Below are 22,456 nucleotides of genomic sequence, written 5' to 3'. Positions count from 1 at the left end.
GTAAATGAGTTCAAGCGTGGCAGGACAAGCATTGAAGATGCACCCCGACCAGGTGCTCTGAAAACGGCGGTTTTACCAGAAATCGTAGATAAAGTCCACGATCTAGTTTTAGCTGATTGACGATTGAAAATACGTGAGTTAGCTGAAGTCTCAAGCGTCTCGACGGAGCGGGTACATTTTATTTTTCATAATGAATTACACAAGAAAAAGCTTTGTGCAAGGTGGGTGCCGCGGCTTCTCACTCCAGAACAAAAGCGTATCCGCATGCAAACATCTGCTGCAAACTTGCAGGTGTTTAATAAAAATCCCGTGGAGTTTATTCGACATTTTGTGACCATGGATGAAACCTGGATTCATCACTATATTCCAGAGACAAAACAACAGTCGAGATAATGGATTAGCCATGGTGAGTCGGCTCCAGAGAAGGCGAAGTGCGTCCCATCAGCTGGAAAAGTGATGGCGTCAGTGTTTTGGGATGCAAAAGGGATTATTTTAATCGACTATCTTGAAAAGGGAAAAACTATCACTGGGGCATATTATGCGTCCCTTTTGGACCAATTAAAGGCAGCGATAGCTAAAAAAACGTCCAGGGTTGGCAAAAAAAAAAGGTCATGTTTCACCATGACAATGCTCCGGTCCACTCATGTCGTCTCGTTGAACAAAAATTGGCGGAATTACGGTTTGAAATGCTTCCGCACCCTGCTTATTCGCCAGACTTAGCTCCTTCAGACTATTATCTATTCCCAAAACTCAAAAGTTTTCTGTCAGGCCAAAAATTTCAGTCTAATGAAGAGGTGATACTAGAAGTAAACGCATATTTTGAAGACCTGGAAGAAACCCATTTCCGTGAAGGCATCGAGAAGTTGCAGAAGCGTTGGGATAAGTGCGTTGAACTTCGGAGAGATGACGTAGAAAAATAAAATATATATAACACTTATATTCTTTTTTTATCATATCAAACCAAGTTACTTATCAAACCACCCTCGTATATACATGAATTCTAAACAATTAAGATCAGTCACTGGCATTATTTTATTTAATAAACTGGCAACACTAGAAACATTAGACTAGGCTTGAATTAAAAAACAACGAATCTGTGCAAATTTTAAGTGTTACCAGTGTAACCACTGCCTACGGATTATATATATTTTCCCACTTAGATTGAGACACACACTCGCGCACTAATACACAACTAGTCGCTACGCTACTTTCAATCCATCCTAACTATTTAAAGTCCTACATGAATCTCCATGTACTCTGTTTCCATTTTACGACGTAAGGTCATTCACCCTAATCTATAAGGCTCATTTAAATGTTGAAACTCGCATGCGACTTTATATTTGTGTTATTGAGTTTACATATCCAGCCGACCGATCAAATGCCACACTATAAGGAAACTAGATCTTTTAGCATCTAAACCACTCCATAAATAATGGAAAAGCTCTTCAAAAAGGAAAGGCCGGAGCTTTCAAACATATATCCATCTCTTTCCTCCGGTGCAGTGCGAGAGAGTAGCGACTAGCGTGCGTTCAGATCTAGATTACAGCTCGTCTCGCTTCTTCTCATTGCCCTTTCTGTCGAAGCCCTTGAGTTCGCTGGAGGCCTGCTCCGCGATGTACTTGATGAAGTCGTCGAGCGCACGGCCGCCCTGGAAAAGTAAAATAGTTATTATCATGAGCTCTAAGGATAGAACAGTTAAGTTTTTTAAGGACTTTTTTCTTTCACCGAGTTTTTTCTTCGTCCGTCTATGAGCATGTCGATAATAGGGGCATTTTCAGAATCTGGGACCGAATTAGCGTTAGTTGTTAACAAAAATTAACTCACTGTCAGTTTTGTGACGATAATTAAGCGTGAAATTTCAATAAAAATATTGTTTTTGTGTTAATTACATAAACTTTAAGCGATAATCTACATTTTAGCGAGTTAATTTTTGTTAACAACTTTTGCTAATTGGGGGGGGGGCCCAAATTCTGAAAATGCTCATAGACAGGCGCGACTCCCTTTAGTACCGTTTGGTAGCCAAAATTTCGTAACCGGCTACAAACCGGGAATCTCGATTCCCATTTTGTAGCCTGTTACGTATTGGGCCAGAGTAGTATCGTTTAGTAACTAACCCGGCCTCTTATTCATAAACGTCCACTTAAGTTATCAAGCCGATAAAAATCGTTTGTCTCTTTCGACCTATTGGTAATGACCTAATGACGGAAAGGGACACGATTTTTATCGGTTTGTTAACTTTAGTGAACGTTTATGAATAAGGGGGTTAGTATTGCAACTGGCCATAAATTGGGAATCAAGATTCCCGGAAGACTCACTCCGCGATTCTTTCGCCGAGCTACAAGTACGTGCCGGGGTCGCGCATTCGCGGCCCATTCAGTGGTGACGACCTTCGCGCGGCGCAATACAACTCAATGTCGGCTGCTCGCGTGCGGTCCGTTTGTTAATGTAGGTAAGAATTAAGCGGCGGTGTGAACATCAAAGCAGTGAACCTTCTGTACTAGTACTATTATATTATGTGTTATAGATGATACTTACGTTAGCCTAGCGGTAAGTACGTACTTTCGTTCCGGAGGTCGCGGGTTCGAACCCCGGCTCGCACCAATGAGTTTTTCCAAATTTATGTGCGAAATGTCATTTGATATTTGCCAGTCGCTTTTCGGTGAAGGAAAACATCGTGAGGAAACCGGACTAATTCCAATAAGGTCTAGTTTACCCTTCGGGTTGGAAGGTCAGATGGCAGTCGCTTTCGTGAAAACTAGTGCCTACGCCAAATCTTGGGATTAGTTGTCAAAGCGGACCTCAGGCTCCCATGAGCCGTGTCAAATGTCGGGACTTACGTTATATCTGATGGGCTTCTTGCCGTCGGCAGACTTCCAGAAGATGGTGGGGAACCCTGACACGTCGTATAGGGACTTGGGCCAGTCGTTGGCGGTCGCGTCGATCTTGACGATGTCCACGTCCTCACCCTTCATCTGTAATGAGATATGAGGGAGTTAGTTAGCTGTGGCTAAAAGATGGGAAGGTTTTTAGCTTTGTATATTGCATAACCACAATAATGGACCGATTTTCATCAAATAAAGCCAACGCTAGACTCTCCCAGCTAATTCAGCTTTAAAACAAAAAGAAAAAACTAAATCTAAATCGGTTCATCCGGTCGAAAACTACGATGCCACAGACAGACATGTTAAACTTATAACACCTCGTCGTTTTTGCGTCGGGGGTTAAAAAGGGTGTCAAAAATTATATTAATTTTTAATGCTTTTACATTGAAATAAAATCTAAAATCAGATGAGAATATCACTTCTAAATAAATTATAAATACACACACAAACACAGACTGGAGTAAGCTTCCCTCAATGGCATAAACTATGAACACGTCACACCCGCTGTCCGTGACTAAACTCTTGAAGTTCGACTAGCTGTCTCTAACAACGTACCTTCTCTCCGAGCTCCTCCCACACCGGAGTGAGCTTCTGGCAGTGACCGCACCAGGGCGCGTAGAACTCGACAAGTGCGTCACGACCGCTGTCCGTGACTAAACTCTTGAAGTTCGACTAGCTGTCTCTAACAACGTACCTTCTCTCCGAGCTCCTCCCACACCGGAGTGAGCTTCTGGCAGTGACCGCACCAGGGCGCGTAGAACTCGACAAGTGCGTCACGACCGCTGTCCGTGACTAAACTCTTGAAGTTCGACTAGCTGTCTCTAACAACGTACCTTCTCTCCGAGCTCCTCCCACACCGGAGTGAGCTTCTGGCAGTGACCGCACCAGGGCGCGTAGAACTCGACAAGTGCGTCACGACCGCTGTCCGTGACTAAACTCTTGAAGTTCGACTAGCTGTCTCTAACAACGTACCTTCTCTCCGAGCTCCTCCCACACCGGAGTGAGCTTCTGGCAGTGACCGCACCAGGGCGCGTAGAACTCGACAAGTGCGTCACGACCGCTGTCCGTGACTAAACTCTTGAAGTTCTTGCCGACGGCGACCTTGACTGGGCCGTCGTTGGGCTCCGGGAGGGCTTCGGACTTGATGAAGGGCTCTAGTTTGCCGGCGAGCAAGTCCTTGGTGAACTGGAGGAGGTTCTCGATGCTGCAAATGGAAATTTGGTTACAAAATTGTCAAAGAATGTTAAAATTATGGACAATAGTTTTTATTCACCCTAAGACCAAATTAAATTATTTCATAGGAAATATTTTAATTTGTGTTTTTTATTAGACATACTACTATTATTTGGCCGAGTGGTTCAGGCATCCGTGGCTATGACGGAGGACGCTGGTTCGAATCCAGCATTGGACACTTGGAGGCCTTGGTCATTTTTTCTTTGTATATGACATTTATTTCAGTTTATAATATTTTTTATTGTTCCACAAAATTATCATAAGAACTAAAAGTTTAACATGATTACATGAAGATGAGGGTTTTGAATGATTCACGCTTATTTTCATTAGACCTATATCCGTGATCATGATGCATGCAACTGCGTCGAAATACCGGGAGCTCGACAAAATCAAAAAGGTAATCACGGTCTATATCCCGGTCAATGTAAGGCTACATGAAGATGTTTCTGGGTGTCAGGTAAAAATAAACTACGCAACATTAATGAAAAAAAAAAAATTTTTCAAGTAGGCATATTACAATGCGCATATGAACGTCAAATAAAGCTACGCCGGCTCTAACCCTACGCCTCAATGCTATTGATTGTAATGCTAATGTCGCTATTTGTATCGCTATACGTTTTCTACCTGGCAAAACCTACCGTTGCACACTGTCATACAGTGACGTCTTATTATTAGAAACTAACATATATCAGAGTTTTTCCCCTTGAGTATCAGGTGCTGTAGCCGAAGGGCATTCCTGCGACGCGAAACGAAAACGAAACGCCGCGAAAGGTAGTCTGGCTCTGTCGCGCCAATACGCAAGAAAGATAGAGACAGATAGCAAAGAAAGAGATATTATCGTGAGCGTTTGTGCATTCGGCTACGCACACTGTTAAGATTTGACGTTCTTTAGCCTCGTAAGGCTCACCATAGCAGGGGCGGCTCACTCCGCGATCCTTTCGCCGCGCTACAAGTACATGCCGGCGGCCGCGAGTTCGCGGCCCATTCACTGGCGACGACCTTCGCGCGGCGCAATAGAATTCAATGTCGTCTGCACGCGTGCGGTCCGTTTGTTAATGTAGGTAAGAATTTAGAATGGCGGCGTTTTGTGAACATCAAAGGAGTGAGCCTTCTGTACTTGTACTATTATATATTCTGTGACCATAGTTAGATTTCCCATTTTGAATTTGAACCTTGTTCTATAAGTAAATTGGTATGATTTTCGTTTGTTTCAAAAAGCAATGTAACAAGGGACATTCTACTTTATTTGGTTCATGAAAGATTCAAATTCGTTTGCAACAACTATGTACATTGTAATGTACATTGGGCCTTACGAGGTTAGTATAAACCGAAGAATACGTTAGAAGGTTAAAAAAAACCATTATTATTTTAAGTATTTGTTAAAAATACATCAAAGACACCCATACATTTTTTAGGCCACGCATACTATGTATAAGTAAGTTCATAACAGGTAATGAAAACGAAGTGAAGCATTCCGAAAACGCATTGATAAGCCATAATCAGTACAGAACGTACGAGTAAATGCACAATGCAGTCGTAAACTGTAAAAACAGTCGTTTTTCAATACACGACGTACCTACACGTCTACGTTTGTAAAATGTTAACTGCCTTTTGACATCGAGGTGTTGATTTTGTGTTTCGAGTAGGGATACCGAGATCCTGGGATACCGGCGTCATAGGGCAGATTTCAATACCGATATTTATTTCGAAAACCCGAGACAGAGGTATTTTTAGTAACTAACAAAATGTGACTGCACGGGAAAACGTCCCACTTTGTCTATTGCTATAAAGCCGCTTTGTCAATTTATTCATATAAAGATACAAGTAAATCTCGCCTTAATGGTAACCGACAAAGTGGGACGTTTTACTAAACACACTCACAAATATGCAAGATGAACGTAAATAAACTACCCATAAAAACTGACGCGCGTATTACCTACGCATTTTTCATAGTGATAGCACAGTATAATAAAGAGTACTATCGTACAGTATGGCCACTCCCGCTCCCCGCTGAAAGCGCCGCCCACCCCCTCTCGGTTACCTCACAGTTACCGCCTGTCAAAAACGCGCACCGTCGAACTGTCATATTTCACTCATACAAGCATAGTACGCGTTCACCTACACGAGCTTAGACTGTGTGCTAGGAACGCGCCTCTTTCATATATTTGATCGTCAGTGTCCGAGGTGTGGTGATAGACTGTTTGGTTCAACACTTCCCTTCTATCTAAACTTTGATGTGCTTTGAGTCAAAAATTGCTTGATGTTGCTTTCTCATAATTTTTAGATTAATTTACTTGAATTCAGCGGACATATTGATCTTTCTTTCTCTAAACTGACTTACTGAGGTACTCTACTCACTTAGACTTACTCTACTCAGTAAATTCAAAATGCACTTTTCCCCATTGTTTTACCTGAATTCAGCGGACATGATGTACTTGTTGCCATCGGCGTCCCGACCGTCTACCACGGGTTTGTCTCCCTTGGCGAAGTCGATACTGTACATACTCTTTGGTGAACTCTTTAGAGAATGACTCAGCAAAGTCACAAGGAACTCCTCTATAGTCTTACCTGAATTCAGCAGCCATGATGTATTTGTTGCCATCGGCGTCCCGGCCGGCTACCACGGGTTTGTCTCCCTTGGCGAAGTCCATGCTATACTCATTGACCTTCTGAGAGATATTATAACGACTGGTCCTTATGGAAATCTCCATAGTTTTACCTGAATTCACTCTGCGCTCTAAGACTCAAATAATGGACGTTAGCTCGGAAAGCTGGGCTGGTCATGTCTGTCGAATGCCGGACGATTTCTGGGCCACGAGTCAAACCGGGGATCCGGCAGACAAAGTCGGCGATGGCGGGAATAGGGATAACCTGGGCTTTGAGTGGTAGGTCAGACAGCACTAAACAGAGACAAATGGAAAAAGAGGGAGTGGCCAGCAGTGGGACACAAGTAGGCAATAATAAAATAGATTAAGATCATCTATACTAATATTATAAATGGGAAAGTGTGTGTATCTGTTTGTTTGTCCGTCTTTCACGGCAAAACGGAGCGACGAATTGACGTGACTTTTTAGGTGGAGATAGTTGAAGGGATGGAGAGTGACATAGGCTACTTTTTGTCTCTTTCTAATAATATTACTAGCTTTTGCCCGCGGCTTCGCTCGCGATATCATAAGAACCCCAAATATATATTACGCGCATATAAATGTATCGGCATATTATGTATGTAATGAACTATTCATAAGAGCTTGTAAATTAGGCCTACATGAATAAAGATATTTTGAATTATTCGAATTATTCTAATAATTACCTGAATTCAGCAGACATGATGTACTTGTTGCCATCGGCGTCCCGGCCGGCTACCACGGGTTTGTCTCCCTTGGCGAAGTCGATGCCGTACTCGTTCAGTTCGTGGGTGAACTCGTCCTTGCTGCTGATGGCGAAGGTCACTTCTGAGAGCTCCTTGGCGACCTAATAAACAATATTACACATAAGAGTTTTAAATGATTCACGTTTAGTTTCATAAGACTTATATTGACCGGGATTAAGTTGCATAATTCCATTTATGTAAAAAACCAGTGCAATCTGAGTTAAGCAAACGTAGTGACACGGTGAGTGTAGTGTGTTTGGACAGACCAACGAGTGTGAACGCGACCAGTGGTAACGCTGAGAGTGAACGCAGCCGACGCACGCGAATGAGGGTAGATCGCGCGCTGTCTCGCACGCAACTTTGATATCTACTTATATCCACGGACGTTTTTCCGATTGCCTCGAGAGGCCGCTCGGTCAGTGGGGACCCAGCCAATTACATACGTAGGTAGACCACATCTAGCGTCTCGCTAGCGTAGCGTCGACCCAACTGTATGGCAAAGCCTGCCTTCTTCCTTTTTGGCCTTAAATCTAATTGTCTTACTCGTACTTAACTGACCTTGAGCACACGGTTCCTCCAGTAGTTGGTGCCCTTGGGGTTCTTGACGTAGTCGACACCGTAGTAGGCGACCACCAGAGGGTTGGAGAAGTCTGCGATGTTGTCCTTCTGACGCACACCGACCAGGCCGTGGCTGGAAATTATTATACGTTTATAATAACTCGTACATCCCTATCACTACTCCTTATAATAATAAATATAATAAAGCGATAGTCGTTTTAGCGAAGAGTCTCGATCAACATCGTAAGAGACTCTCGCTAGGTGGCTGGATCAAGGGCCAGATGCAAAAGGCGGTGATCTTGGACACGGCGCGGATAGTCCGACGGTTCCTCTCTCTGCAGCCCTAACCACCGGCGGCTTGGGCCCTGCCCCGTTTTTAGGGTTCCGTAGCCAAAATGGCAAAAACGGAACCCTTATAGTTTCGTCATGTCCGTCTGTCCGTCTGTCCGTCTGTCACAGCCGATTTACTCGGAAACTATAAGTACTACAGTGATGAAATTTGATGGGAATATGTGTTGTATGAACCGCTACAAAATTATGACACTAAATAGTAAAAAAAAAAAGAATTGGGGGTGGGGCCCCCATACATGTAACTGAGGGATGAAAATTTTTTTTTTCGATGTACATACCCGTGTGGGGTATCAATGGAAAGGTCTTTTAAAATGATATAAAGTTTTCTAAAAAACATTTTTCTTAAAGTGAACGGTTTTTGAGATATCAGCTCTCAAAGTCGTAAAAAGTATGTCCCCCCCCCTCTATTTTTATAACTACGGGGTATAAAATTCTAAAAAAAATAGAGGTGATGCATGCTAATTAACTCTTTCAACGATTTTTGGTTTGATCAAAGTATCTCTTATAGTTTTTGAGATAGGTTGATTTAACTGTAATTTTGGCAGGTGTATAAATTGACATAATAAGTTTATTATATTTGCTGCTACGGAACCCTTTGTGCGCGAGCCCGACTCGCACTTGGCCGGTTTTTTTATAACGTGTTTATATATTTTGTATTGTTTTGTAAGTGGTTTTGTATTTTAATTTTATAATCATATTATAAAATTTATAAAAATAGCCTAGCCTAAGTGCGTTTTCGCATTATCCGATCCGATATCGGAAGTCGGAAGGATTTCAATAGAAAAAATCCAAGATGGCGCCTGTAATGTATGGGATATCGGTCCGACATCCGATATCGGATCGGATAATGTGAAAACGCACAGAGTTAAAATGAATAAAGAGGAAATATAATAATTTAATTAATGCTTTATTGTTAATGTGTGTTATTATTTGATGCTAATTTTAATTTTTATGTATAGTTATTTTATTGCGTATTGTGTCACTAAGAAAAACTCAAAAATACTAAAAGGATTTTCATGCGGTTCTCAGCTATGAACAGAATGGTTATAAAGGAAGGTTTAGGTATGTAATTTGTTTGTTTCCTCCTAAATTTAATGAAATATCACGATATTTTTTAATCAAATTGGTAAAAATGGCGCTGCTTAGCAGGCGTAGCGTAGCCGAATGGCATACGTCGACGTCAAACGCCGACAGAAATGGAGTCTGGCTCACGCCAATACGCAAGAGCGATAGAAATAGATATCTACGAAACAGATATTATCGTAAGCCTTTGTGCATTCGGCTACGCACACAGAGGTTTTAACCAAATACCGATTGAGAAATGGTGGAATTGTAATGAAATATTGACGACCGGTCTGGCGCAGTCGGTAGTGACCCTGCCTGCTACGCCGCGGTCCCGGGTTCGAATCCCGGTAAGGGCATTTATTTGTGTGATGAGCACTGATATTTGTTCCTGAGTCATGGATGTTTTCTATGTATATAAGTATTTATATATTATATATCGTCACTACTTTTAAAAAAACTTGTATCTTCGTCTGTCAATGAAAAGAAAATTGTAGTATATGTATGGAATGCATATAGACTTACTGCGTTTTAACTTTGAGGAACAGCGTGAGATACGAGATTTTTTAAAAGTAGTGACGATATATCGTTGCCTGAGTACCCACAACACAAGCCTTCTTGAGCTTACCGTGGGCCTCAGTCAATGTGTGTAAGAATGTCCTATAATATTTATTATTTATTTATTTATTGTGATAGTCTGACAGTAATTGAAGTAAAATTTGTCTGCACCGCCTCTAACTCTTCATTGGGGGATATGTGGGATTGTGGGACTCCCTCCTACTTACCACCCTCTCCAGGGAGAGGAGAAGAGGAGGTATACTCACTAAAAACCACTCCTACGTCGCCCTTCTAGCTGTTATGAAAGGAGTCATGGGATGCCGGAGATTCTACCATGAGCCTCTAAATCTACCTAAGTTTTCTTTATCGGCCAAATGAAGATTTTCTCATTTTGTACTTTGACATTTAGAGACTACATCGAATTTAATTTAGTCACAGTACTGAAAAAGCATAAAATCATTGTATGACGCGCCTATCAAGGCGTGTAACAGCGTATCAAGAATGTTTACGACTAAAAGTCGCAATTTTATACGCTAATTTAACCACCGTGGACTGATAATTGAAATTTGTAGACCCGTTTATCTATCGTCTTCAAGAATTTAAAATGTAATAAATAATACATTTTCTGTGATATTGCGTGTTTATTATAGTACAGTGATATCGTGATATACATATATAATACAGAGGTTTTCAGGCGAGTACCATGTTTAGGCCACGAAGCTTGCTCAGTGGCCTAATAGTACGGTACGAGAGTGAAAAGCTTATATCTCTATTGTATACAATAGTTTTTCTGTGAGTCATCATCAATGACGAACAATATCATCATTCAAGTTAAAATTAATGGCAACCAATTGTTTGTAATAACTATCTCTGATTGGTCGATGACGCGATAGACAAGAAAACGTGTTTCAGATGCAGAAAAATTTACCAGGTATCGCAAATTAGTATAGAACTTAGTTAACTAAAGTGAACTGTAATGAAATATAGGCTAGTTTCCTATACTTAAAATAAAATATTTTATGCAGTGCACGAAAGCACCACATAATTAGTAGAAAAATATGGACAGTGGTTTTGTTTAAACATAATTTCTATTTAATAAGTCGCAGAGAAAGACAAAGTAAATGAATTGACCGTATTTCACAACTGAGGACAGTATTTCATAGTAATTCCATATTAGCAAATCGTTTTGACAGTTCTTAAAAAGAAGCTGATTTGACTAGTAGGAAACTAGCCTATTATAGTTGACAAGTGTCAAAGACTATCCTACACTAAGCACTTATAGTTTAGTCTGTGGTGTCCTAATTGATTAAAGTAGACGAGTAGAAAAATATTTTAACGGTTTAATTTGCTGATTTGTTTAAAAAGTAATAAATATAACCTGATATAAACTAACTATTTTCTTAAATTAGCTATGGCTGTTATATTTTAAGCCGATTTTACTTGGTTATAAATGGCATTCTTAATGCAATTTAGCGTACATCATTATTCATTACAGCAATCGGCGAACAAATGTAATATATTCTCTACAAGCTTGAACAAATGTACCCATAAATAGATTCATTCTACAACTTGCTGAAAAGCATACACAACAACAAAGAGGATCGAGTGTATAGAATTTCTGTTAAGTAAAATGTGTTAATCACAGTCAGTATAGACTGCCATCTCTCGACACAGGCTTAAAACTTTATTTGACCATTCGGCCTATGTTTTTAACTTGATAATGTCAAAATCGTCAAATATTAATATTAGCGCCATCTAGCCCAGAATTGACTAAACATACACTTCTTTTGATGGTTCCGAGGTACGTTTTTTTTCTTAGACTTTATTATATATATATTATGTCTTTGATAATAGCTACTTGACTTGACATGTTACAAAACGACATGGGTACTTACATAGCTAAATAACGTTAGTAGATATTTTCAATTGGACTAAAATGTATCGTTATTACTTTAGGAGTGTTAATTTTCAGCTCATTTTCAATGTTATCGACGATCGGATGTACTTTAGTCACGAGATGTCGTGTTGTTTACCGCCATACCGACAAGTATATTGTACGCTATAAATTACGCTAGTTTGTAGTTAAAACGTTGCCAATGTAGCCATTTTTATTTTGTTTTATCGAAATAAGACTAAAAAACTCCAAAAAAACATGCAACTCATCTGTGAATGATTTTTTTGTGGTAAATCACTGTTTTTATTTTAATTCAGTGAATTGTTTCATCGTCATCATCATACGTGCGCAGACTTCTGGCCGAAGGGTGTGGTATTTCGGCGGTTCCGGGGCAACCTGCCGAATCCTACGCCGAGTCAGACGACGCAACGGAGCCACGCTGTTACGTCGTCGCCTAAATCTAATGTTTAATTTGTATTATTTATCGTTTATGTCTTGTTTTGTATTTTGTAGTTTCACAGTGCCTTAGTGTAAACTGTAATGCTGTGGTACTTTTTGATTAAATAAATAAATAAATATCAGCCCTTTATCGCCCACTGCTGAGCATAGGCCTCCCTTCTAGTACGCCACTTGTCAATTGGTTACTTAAGCCTATAGAAATCTTTGAGATATTTAACCCTTCGAGTCCCAAGCATCTATATGTATTTACTTATATTTACTGACATCATATGATGTCGCTCGGGCTCGAAGGGTTAAGCATGTTTCATCTTAGACCACACAAGCACTTACCACCAGAGACACTGGTCAAACGATTATTTAAAAATACTTACTAGTTGTCCTTGACGAAGGCCTTGAGAGACGAAGCCGCGTCATCACCGGAGTACACCACAGAGGACTCCTCGAATTTGTTCTGCAGGCGCTTAGGACGGTACAGGACGACATTGTCTCTGTGGACAAAAAAAGATATAGGGTAAAATAAAACCATAAAAAAACAAACCATACCAACAAAACCATAAAATCGTCACTACTTTGAAAAAATCTCGTATCTCACGCTGCTCCTCAAAGTTAAAACACAGTAAGTCTATATGCATTCCATACATACTTTCTACAATTTTCTTTTCATTGACATACGAAGATATAAGTTTTTTAAAAGTAGTGACGAAATAAAACCATATCTTATTTTATAAAACTGTTCGGTGGTAAATGGTACTCTTTACGTTAAATAATTTTGATGGCCTGTAAAGCCTGGTAAATAATATCCTAACCACAAAATTAAAATTTTGAAAAAACACCCGACCGCGATAAAGTGGACCGATTTTCATGAAACATGGCTAAGAACACTCCCGACTGACTCAGCTTTCAAAGAAAAAAAAAAACTAAATCTAAATCGGTTCATCCGTTCGGGAGCTACGATGCCACAGACAGACACACAGACAGACAAACAGACAGACACGTCAAACGCATTAACACCCCGTCGTTTTTGCGTCGGGGGTTAAAAAGATTAGAAAATTATATGGGCGCCACTTAGAGTTTGCATTATCCGACGAGTTTTTAATATTCGAATAATTCGGATAATACAATTTTTATTATTCGAATATTCGAATAATTCGGATAATTTCGGATAATTTATTAAACGGAACAAAATTAATGTTCCAGGTGCGTAGAAGCATGAAATTGATAACGGCTGAGATAGATGAGCGCCATAATGCGAAATGTACCTACATATTTTATTTATTTTTTGCGTAAATCAGCAAACTGTAGAAATTAAAACACACCCAGCTCTCTATCTTTAGTTCTATGACTAGAATCTTGCAATCAGATAGTGAGCTGTTGATATAAGACAGTAGTAGTAATTAGTTAGGTGTAAGGTATAAGGAGAAGTTTTTCTGACAACACCTTTATCTTGGAAATGGATGGTAGAGAGGATGGCTTGTTGAGAGTGGAACGTGAGACAACATCATTGGATATAATGATGGTTATAGGGCCATACAGCGTTGTCATATTATCCGATCCGATATCGGATGTAGGAAGGATTTCAAAGGCAAAAATCAAAGATGGCGCCTTGAATGATTTCGAGAATGTATAGGAGTTGGTCCTCCGCTCGATCGGATCGGATACTCATCTTAAATCTGCGGGGCCCTTCCGGATACACTTCGACCCATCGGGATCTTTTGTGAAATTACCCCCTTCGATCTTAAGATCCTTCAGCTATTCAGGAGCTTCTCGACCATCTCCACGTATCGGATGATGAGGCTCATGGGTAGCTCTCTGATGTCCTTTGGTACAAGGTAGCCTGCTCCAAAGTTCTTCATTCTTTGTCTGGCGAGGGCATGACATTCACACATTAGATGTCTGATGGTCTCTTCCTCTTCGCCGCACATGCGACAATCAGTGTAGTCAGCGTGTCCCATCTTGGCCAAAATTCCTTTGATCCCGTAATGGCCTGTGAACACCCCCGTTATAATTTGGAGTTGTCTTTTGCCTAGCTTTCCTAACTTTTTGCTCCATCCAGATTCAACCCTCCGCATAAAGAGCTTTGAATGCTTCAGACCTAGCAGGGCATCCCACTCTTTTGGTGATTAGCCTTTGCTTGGTCTTTCATAGCCGTTTTAATGGTTCCTTCAGATCTGTGAAGTTGTCTACAGATCTGGCCTGGCCTTGGCAAGTTCATCAGCATTTTCATTGCCAATGAAGCCTTCGTACCCCGGTATCCATACCAGTTGCACCTTGTTTTGCCTTCCAAGCTTGTTAAGAGCTTGGATGCCGTTTAATAGCAGTCTAGAGTCAACTCTGGGCGATGTGAAGGCTTTGAGTGCCGCCTGACTGTCGCTGAGTATATAGATATTCTTTCCTTGGGTTTGTCTAACTATATTCTTATGTACACAGGTAATTATTGGGTATGTCTCGGCTTGGAAGACAGTGGCATAATTGTCCATGCTGATACTACCACTGTAGTCACTAGTCATTTGCATAAATGCCTACGCCCGTACCAAATGCCATCTTGGACCGGATCGGATACTTAATATAAAAAGTTGAAAACTCTTTTCGTAGGCTCTAAACAAAAGCGTCCTGGTTAGGGTCTTAGTACAGGAGTGAGCAAAGATATGGGTACTTGTTCAAAACAGAATAACCAAAAAAGAGAAGCAATTAGTCGAAGACACTTTCTATCCAGTTGTGGATCATTTTAAACCTTAGTTGCACAGTGGCTGGTGCCAAAGTACCACTGGAAGGGGAGAGGTGATAAATAAGTAAGTAAATTCTTTACTGTACCACCAACATAAAATATACCAGACATAAAATTTAAAAGAATGAAGAAGGAGGAGGTACAAAGGCGAACTTATTTAAACATTAAAATCCAAAACGCCTCAAATTGCTCGGCAGCGATTTGATGGGTTTTAGTTTCCAACTGATCAGTAGATCGGCTAAGATTTAAAAGTATAAGTAGTAATTAGACCGATTTTTGTGTATGCATGTAACTAAAGACTTAAAAGGAAAATGCCTTATATTTCTTAGTGAAGTGGAGGGAATTCTGGAGTACTAAATTGCCATGGAACTGATAACAGCTAAATTCGGAGTGAGGTGCTAAATTTCAATTTCAAAAAAACAAGGGACCAGGAAATCTAGGTATAAATCTCCCTTATTAAGTATGGTTTTACAGATAACTTCACGTTAGCTATTAGCAGTAATGAAAGTAGGTCGGGGTAACGTTTTCATATTAAAAAATAATACTTGAACGTTTTTCTGTTTTTTTTTTTAATCATCCAATTAATCGAATATTCGATAAGAACTGAGTGCGTGGGGTGAGGCATTCTGCTTACTTCTTGTTCACGAATGATTTCTTTGTTTTGTAAATATTAGTTTGATTTTGAAGATAAATAGGTGTTAACTTGTTAGCAATAACATTATCCGTATTAAGAATTGATCGAAATTGGTTCAAGTGACGTCTATCTATTAAATATATCACTTATAAATAAAAAATAATGTTTATAGAAATTATCCGTTTATCCGGATAATTTCACTTAGATTATTCGAATATTTTCGGATAAAAATATTGGCGGATATTCGAATAATTCGGATATTCGAATATCCGGATTGCAAACCCTAGCGCCACTGTCTATGTAAACCGCTTTGCATGTGGCAACAATTTTGACATTTTTAGGGTTCCGTAGTCAACTAGGAACCCTTATAGTTTCGCCATGTCTGTCTGTCCGTCCGTCCGTCCGTCCGCGGATAATCTCAGTAACCGTAAGCACTAGAAAGCTGAAATTTGGTACCAATATGTATATCAATCACGCCAACAAAGTGCAAAAATAAAAAATGGAAAAAATGTTTTATTAGGGTACCCCCCCTACATGTAAAGTGGGGGCTGATATTTTTTTCATTCCAACCCCAACGTGTGACATATTGTTGGATAGATAGGTATTTAAAAATGAATAAGAGTTTACTAAGATCATTTTTTGATAATATTAATATTTGCGTGCGTCCCCCCCCTCTAACTTTTGAACCAGATGTTTAAAAAATATGAAAAAAATCACAAAAGTGTTCTACTTTAGTGATTTTTATAAAGACTTTCTAGGAAAATTGTTTTGAACTTGATAGGTTCAGTAGTTTTTGAGAAAAATACGAAAAACTACGGAACCTTGATTTAGACTAACACGATTTGCACTCTTAATTTTAGAACAAAACGGGACTTAATCGCGTAAACACTTACATTTATATTTGGCCCGACGTTTCGAACATCACATTATGTTCGTGGTCACGGGTGTTCGAAACGTCGGGCCAAATATAAATGTAAGTGTTTACGCGATTAAGTCCCGTTTTGTTCTAAAATTATAAATAAATTTAGTTCCATTTCTACTACTTTTTGCCAAACTTTCGGCGACTGCTGGTAATATTCGCCAGACATAAAATTCTTAGGCATATAGTGAAAATAATTTCTCTCGTTCATTCCGACTGTATATAATTTGGTCATTGGCCTATTTGTAACACAAGTTAAAGGATGCATGAAATATCGAATAAAACGCAGAATTAATCAACCAAATCCGTGTTTCGAGGTGGAATTCATTCGCAACCAAAACATTGCTACTTGCTACATACCGGTTTAAGTTTCACTTTAAAATTATTTATAAACTATGCTAATATGTTGTTTCACATACACTAAAGTGTTAGTAAACTTATTTTTTTTTTGTTTGTTTTACTAATATTTTGTCTAAATATTAAAACCTGGTGTCTGAAGTAAATATTTTCATTTCATTCATTTTATTTTGTACAGTAGCTCGGAAAAATAATGCTCTTTCCTGTACAGTCAAAATTTTATCAAATTTCAATTATACACTTTGACTATTAACGTAAAACAAAATCGAAAAGTGGTAAACCAGCGTGTCGGGCTGCTCAGTGTAGGGTTTTTTGCGCATTTTTTTCAAAAACTTTTCAGCGATTATTTCTAAAATATTTTTAGGTAAACCCCTATTTATTTTTCAATACCTATCCAACGATATATCACGATCTATAAAGAAGATTAGCTTTTGTTCAGTTTTTTTTTATTTGAATTTCCCATGTTAGTTTTATCATCCTTTAAGAACGCCGAGAAAAAGTTGAAAAACAACTTGAGAAAAACAAAGGACAAATTAAATATGCAAACACTCACTAAATAAATATGTACGATAATTAATTTACTTAAGTATTAAGTAAGTTAAATAGTACTTAATGATATGTAGGTAAATTATGGATTTTAAAGACACGGCAGTTAAAAATAAAAATACTGGTTCAACTATTCAGAATAATAAAACAAAACGCTGCTTATCTGTGTTATCAGCCAAATTCTTTTAAACTATATGAATTGGCCATTAAAATACATAAAACTACAATGCAGTATTGAAATTGATTAGATAAACATTAATTTAATGTGTATTTATTGTATTTAACATTGGAATAAACTTGTTATTTCATTTATGAATTTATTAATGATTAAGTCGAAGTGTATCACCTGCGCAAACATACATAAAACTAAGTAAATATGGTATAAAACACCTTGAGTACTCTATAAGTCACCTTTGTCTTTAAAGTCTCCGCCACACATAAAGCGTTTTGATAGCGTAGCGTTAGCGGAGCGCAATGATAGCGGTGCGCCGGACGAACGTTGGCGTTCCGCTCGCAATCCGCGCGTATTCCGCGCTCGTTAGTTCTCGCTGGCGTCCGCTGGGCGCAGCGCCAGCGGTCGTCCTGCGCACCGCTATCAATGCGCTCCGCTGACGCTCCGCCTACGCTCTCAAAACGCGCATGTGTGGCCGAGCTTTATGACCTGTCATACTCTTGAAAGTTTCACCTAATGACATTGAAGACTCCTAGGCGACTAGTCCACTGTAGAATCTTTTCACAGTAGGTAACGCCGAAGTTATTTCTAAGACAAATACAGCATGGTGTCAATAAGACAGGGTCCTAGAGTGGCATACGATCAAATTTGTTGATCCACACCTCAGCAATTCCCGTTTAGTTTGTACATTTGGATCACGTCTCCGATTTGAATAAAAATTGGTAGGCTGATAGAGTCCATGATGCTGAGCAAGATCCACTAGGTTTCCCAAAATGTCCTAGGTTGATTGTATGAAACTTTCCTTTTTTGTTACCGAAAATGTATAGAAATCTGGTAACAAAAAAAGAAGGTTTCATACAAACTACATAGGAGATTTTGGGAAACCTACTGGATCTTGCTCAGCATCATGGACTCTATCAGCCTACCAATTTTTATCCAAATCGGAGACGTGATCCAAAGGTACAAACATAACGGGAATTGCACACCTAACATTTCTATTTCAAACATATTATATGGAATTGGTACTACATATATCTAAATGTGTTACTTCAGAATATTATACTATCCTCAATGATATAATCTCTCGGGCTTCGTCCGCGTACTAATAATATTATTCAAACGTTGAACTTTGGACCCCCATTTAACCCCCTTAAGATGTGAATTTTGACAAATCCTTTCTTTGTGCTCCTCTACATCGTATCTTATACTTTTAAACGAGCAATTCTTGTATATTTATTTATTTATTTATATATATATTTATTTACACTGACGATCTCGGAAACCGCTCTAACGATTTCGCAGAAATTTGTTATGTGGGGGTTTTTGGGGGTGAAAAATCGGTCTAACTTATCCTTAGGTCCCGGAAAACGCGAATTTTCGAGTTTTCATGCGTTTTTCTTCGCGCGCCATCTCGTGTGCAGTAGTTGTACTGTTAAGACAGAATTCTTTCGGTCGATGTAAGTACTATTTATTGCAAACACTAGATGGCGACACAGGTTAAGGCTTAACGAATAGAAAATACACTATTTGTGTGTTTGTGGCGAAATGCGCGCCATCTCGTGTGGAGTAGTTGTGTTGTTAAGGCTGAGAATTCTTTCGCTCGATGTAGGTACTATTCATTTTTGAACTAGATGGCGACACATGTCAAGGATACGAAACAGAACCGAGCGAAGCTCGGTTGCCCAGATATTAAGGAACCTACGTGCCAAATTTGGAATCTCTAGGACCAGCGGTTTCGGCTGTGCGTTGATATGTCAGTCAGTCAGTTTCTTCATTTGTATATTTAGATGGTAGAAGAACTTTGATGAAGCTACTTTTGGCATATTATTCTATCTAGCTTACTGCTACTATAGAGTTACTATGAATGCAAAATGTTCTGAAATAAAAGTAATGAATAAACTTGAAAATAAGGTTAGAACTACAGATCCACTTACATTGAAACTTTTCAGTTTTGTAAACTAGCTTGACTTGTAAATTTCGTACTTTAAGACGATCTTCATTTAATATTTTTAATTTTGAATATCAAGTATGTCTTGGCAAGTGTAGGATATATACCTAAAAGATAAGGAAAATTACAATACTATAATTAATAACTTAACCACAAAATTAAAATTTTGAAAAAAACTCCTGACATAGTGGACCGATTTTCATGAGACATGGCTAAGAACACTCCTGACTAATTCAGCTTTCAAACAAAAACAAAAAACTAAATCGGTTCATCCGTTCGGGAGCTACGATGTCACAGACAGACACGTCAAACATATAACACTTTGCGTCGGGGGTGAAAAATACTACCATTGTTTTATTAGAAACATCATCCATACACTTACCAAGACATTACATAGAGGATTTTGAATAAGTGGGTGTCATAATGATTTTAGAATTTAAAGGGTTCTGTTCTGTTGTATTTAAACTGATTTGGATCAGTTTTCGACAACTCTGGCTTCATAAGTGTAATATCGATTATAACGAGGGCTGAAATCATAATTAATATATACAGGGTGTCCCAAGACTATGGGACATGAAGGGAAGTTACATATCCTAGATAGGGTATTTTGCTGAAAGAAGACTTATAGTAATTCTGCATTCAAAGATTTTCTGTACTATTTTTCACCTTAGATGAATTTAGTGACACTCTTAAATATTCTTGAACTAAATTATATTTTTGTGTAAAATAAAGAAAAATATTAAAAACTGTAGTTTTTTAATATATAGCATTAAATAGATCTTTTACTAAATTTCATCCAAAATGAGAGAAAAATAATACTATTTTTAAATAACGCAATGAATGAAACGGAAAATACTAGGGGCGGATGATCCGTTTTATACATTTTTTATTTAAAAGTAACATATTTTTTCTCTCGTATTTGAAGGAATCTATTTAATAAGCTCTGATAATGCAATATATTCAAAAAACATATTTTAAATATTTTTTTATTATTTTTAGCCAAAGTATAAAATATATTTTGCGAACATAGTATGCGTAATTCAGAATTTTTAGAAGTGTCCGAGCTATGCTCAAACATTTTGTACATTGGTGCCAGTCATTTCAGTGGAGCCTAAACTTAATATAAGCAATCTAACCTGTGTTCAAATATCTGATAAACTCTGTCAAATAGACAGTCAAAAGTTGATGGGGCCTATTCAAAGAGGATAAGTCACAAAGAGAAATGGTTAGTAAAGTCATCGGCATAAATATGACTTCTTTATGACGGTGACTGTACAAGGTGAGAAATAGCTCAAGTAAATTAAAAGTTTCAACTCACTTGTAACCAGCCTTGTCCAAGACCTCCTTAGAACTGGTGTGCGCAAACAGAACCTCCTCCCTCATCTTATCGGCCGTCTTCAGGAACTCGCCCTTCAAGTCACTCTCCTTCTCGAAGAAACCGATGACGGTGACTTCGTCCTTCTTAAGGAAGTTCTCGTAGTCGGCAACGGTAAGGAGGTCCCTGGAGCTGGGCCCGACTTGGGCGCGCATGTACTTGACAATGCCATCTGGTGAAGGGAGTTTTGAGTTAGTTTTCAGATCGGCATAGTTGTGCAGTTTTACCCAACTCTGTATTTTGTTGGCAAACAATCACTTCTGCAGCTGATTGTGCATTCTCTGATTTGCATAGGAATCATTCTTGCTTAATGCACATTTAGCAGAAAATATACTTATGAAGATGGTACAACTAGGGCTTAGAACCAGTTTTTTGAAAAACTTTTAAGAGTCCAATATCGTTATTTATTTTGTGCTCTATTCTTTATGTAGGACTAAATCACATACTTATGTGAATAATCAAGCAAAAAAACAGTTTAATTATTTGAAAAAGTTTTTTGCAATAATTATTTTTAAGGAAAACATAATAAAAAAATTATAATATACAGAGATTTACTTTTGCAAGTACCAATTAATAATAAAAAAAAAATTGTTTGGTAAAAAAATTAACACACTTAGGTTTATCTTTTCTCCAATTCATTCAATGCACTTATTCCCAAATCTATATTCATCTAACCAATGTTTGAGGGTAGACAAAAAAAAAGTGTTATCACATGCCCTGTTGACACAAGATAACTCTCCTGCTGACTGGTTTAGATAATAAATAATATTAAACATTAAAAGTAGGATCAATGCACTTGTGATTATCACCAGATTATCTTATCAAAAGTAGCAAAAACTGGTCCTGAGCAAGTTAGAGGAAGTGTGGTGTTGGCAAACTTACTTGACTCCCTAGGGCCATTGTAGTCCTGAGACACCTCTCCTTTACGGAAGATCTTCATAGTCGGGTATCCGGAGACGGAGAACTTCTCGCAGGTGGCCTTGCCGCCCTCCGTGCAGTCCACCTTCGCCAGCGTCACCTGAGGGTCGTCGCCCTTCAACACGCCGGCCGCCAACGCGTACTCCGGCTTCAGTCTTTTACAATGTCCGCACCTAGTATAAACACACATCCATATCGTAAAAATCGATTTACACACTATTCATTCAAATTAATCACCCTTCAGTGTCAATGACTTACCATGGAGCGTAAAACATGACCAGCGCCGTATCATGTTGAGATAGTACAGATGAAAAGTCAGAATCTGTAAGATCTAGCACGTCCTCTTCGGCGGCCCTACACAAATATATTACACCTAAGAACAACACGATTTTAAGTGATCCCATCATTTTTGTGCCGGCACTTTACTAAGAACCGTGCGCTATAGCTCGCCACCGAACAGAAGCTGAAGAATAGAAAGGGACAAGGACCGGAAAA

At 38.9% G+C, this 22,456-nt stretch overlaps 1 protein-coding gene across 3 annotated transcripts; it reads right to left on the bottom strand.

Annotated features, from left to right (window-relative positions):
• Positions 1–988: 988 nt before the first annotated feature.
• LOC125225292 (protein disulfide-isomerase A3) lies at positions 989–22,453 on the bottom strand. 3 transcript variants are annotated; one of them, XM_048128930.1, is made up of 9 exons: positions 22,220–22,452; positions 21,926–22,134; positions 20,987–21,215; positions 12,739–12,855; positions 8,044–8,176; positions 7,426–7,586; positions 3,855–4,086; positions 2,838–2,972; positions 989–1,648 (listed from the first exon to the last, which is right to left on the bottom strand). In XM_048128930.1, the coding sequence occupies exons 1-9, from the start codon at positions 22,366–22,368 to the stop codon at positions 1,541–1,543; spliced, it is 1,473 nt and encodes a 490-aa protein (XP_047984887.1). In that variant the 5' UTR covers positions 22,369–22,452; the 3' UTR covers positions 989–1,540. The 3 variants fall into 3 exon arrangements, with proteins under 3 accessions (XP_047984887.1, XP_047984888.1, XP_047984889.1); XM_048128931.1 differs by lacking the exons at positions 989–1,648; positions 2,838–2,972 and adding an exon at positions 3,438–3,767 and having other exon boundaries at positions 3,907–4,086; positions 22,220–22,453; XM_048128932.1 differs by lacking the exons at positions 989–1,648; positions 2,838–2,972 and adding an exon at positions 3,438–3,818 and having other exon boundaries at positions 3,958–4,086; positions 22,220–22,453.
• Positions 22,454–22,456: the final 3 nt, after the last annotated feature.

This window comes from Leguminivora glycinivorella, chromosome 4 (assembly GCF_023078275.1).
Source record: "Leguminivora glycinivorella isolate SPB_JAAS2020 chromosome 4, LegGlyc_1.1, whole genome shotgun sequence".
In the NCBI taxonomy this organism is placed as follows: domain Eukaryota; kingdom Metazoa; phylum Arthropoda; class Insecta; order Lepidoptera; family Tortricidae; genus Leguminivora; species Leguminivora glycinivorella.
Note: the sequence above shows the minus strand (reverse complement) of the source record. Positions and strands in the feature narration are given on the sequence as shown.

Bases quoted from the DNA above. Each gene is read 5' to 3' on its own strand.
- LOC125225292 (XM_048128930.1), bottom strand. From the start codon at position 22,368: ATGATGGGATCACTTAAAATCGTGTTGTTCTTAGGTGTAATATATTTG. The intron at 22,135-22,219 runs GTAAGTCATTGA...TGTTTATACTAG, and splicing joins GTCATGTTTTACGCTCCATG to GTGCGGACATTGTAAAAGAC. The intron at 8,177-12,738 runs GTAAGTATTTTT...AATAATTTCCAG, and splicing joins GCCTTCGTCAAGGACAACTA to CCACGGCCTGGTCGGTGTGC.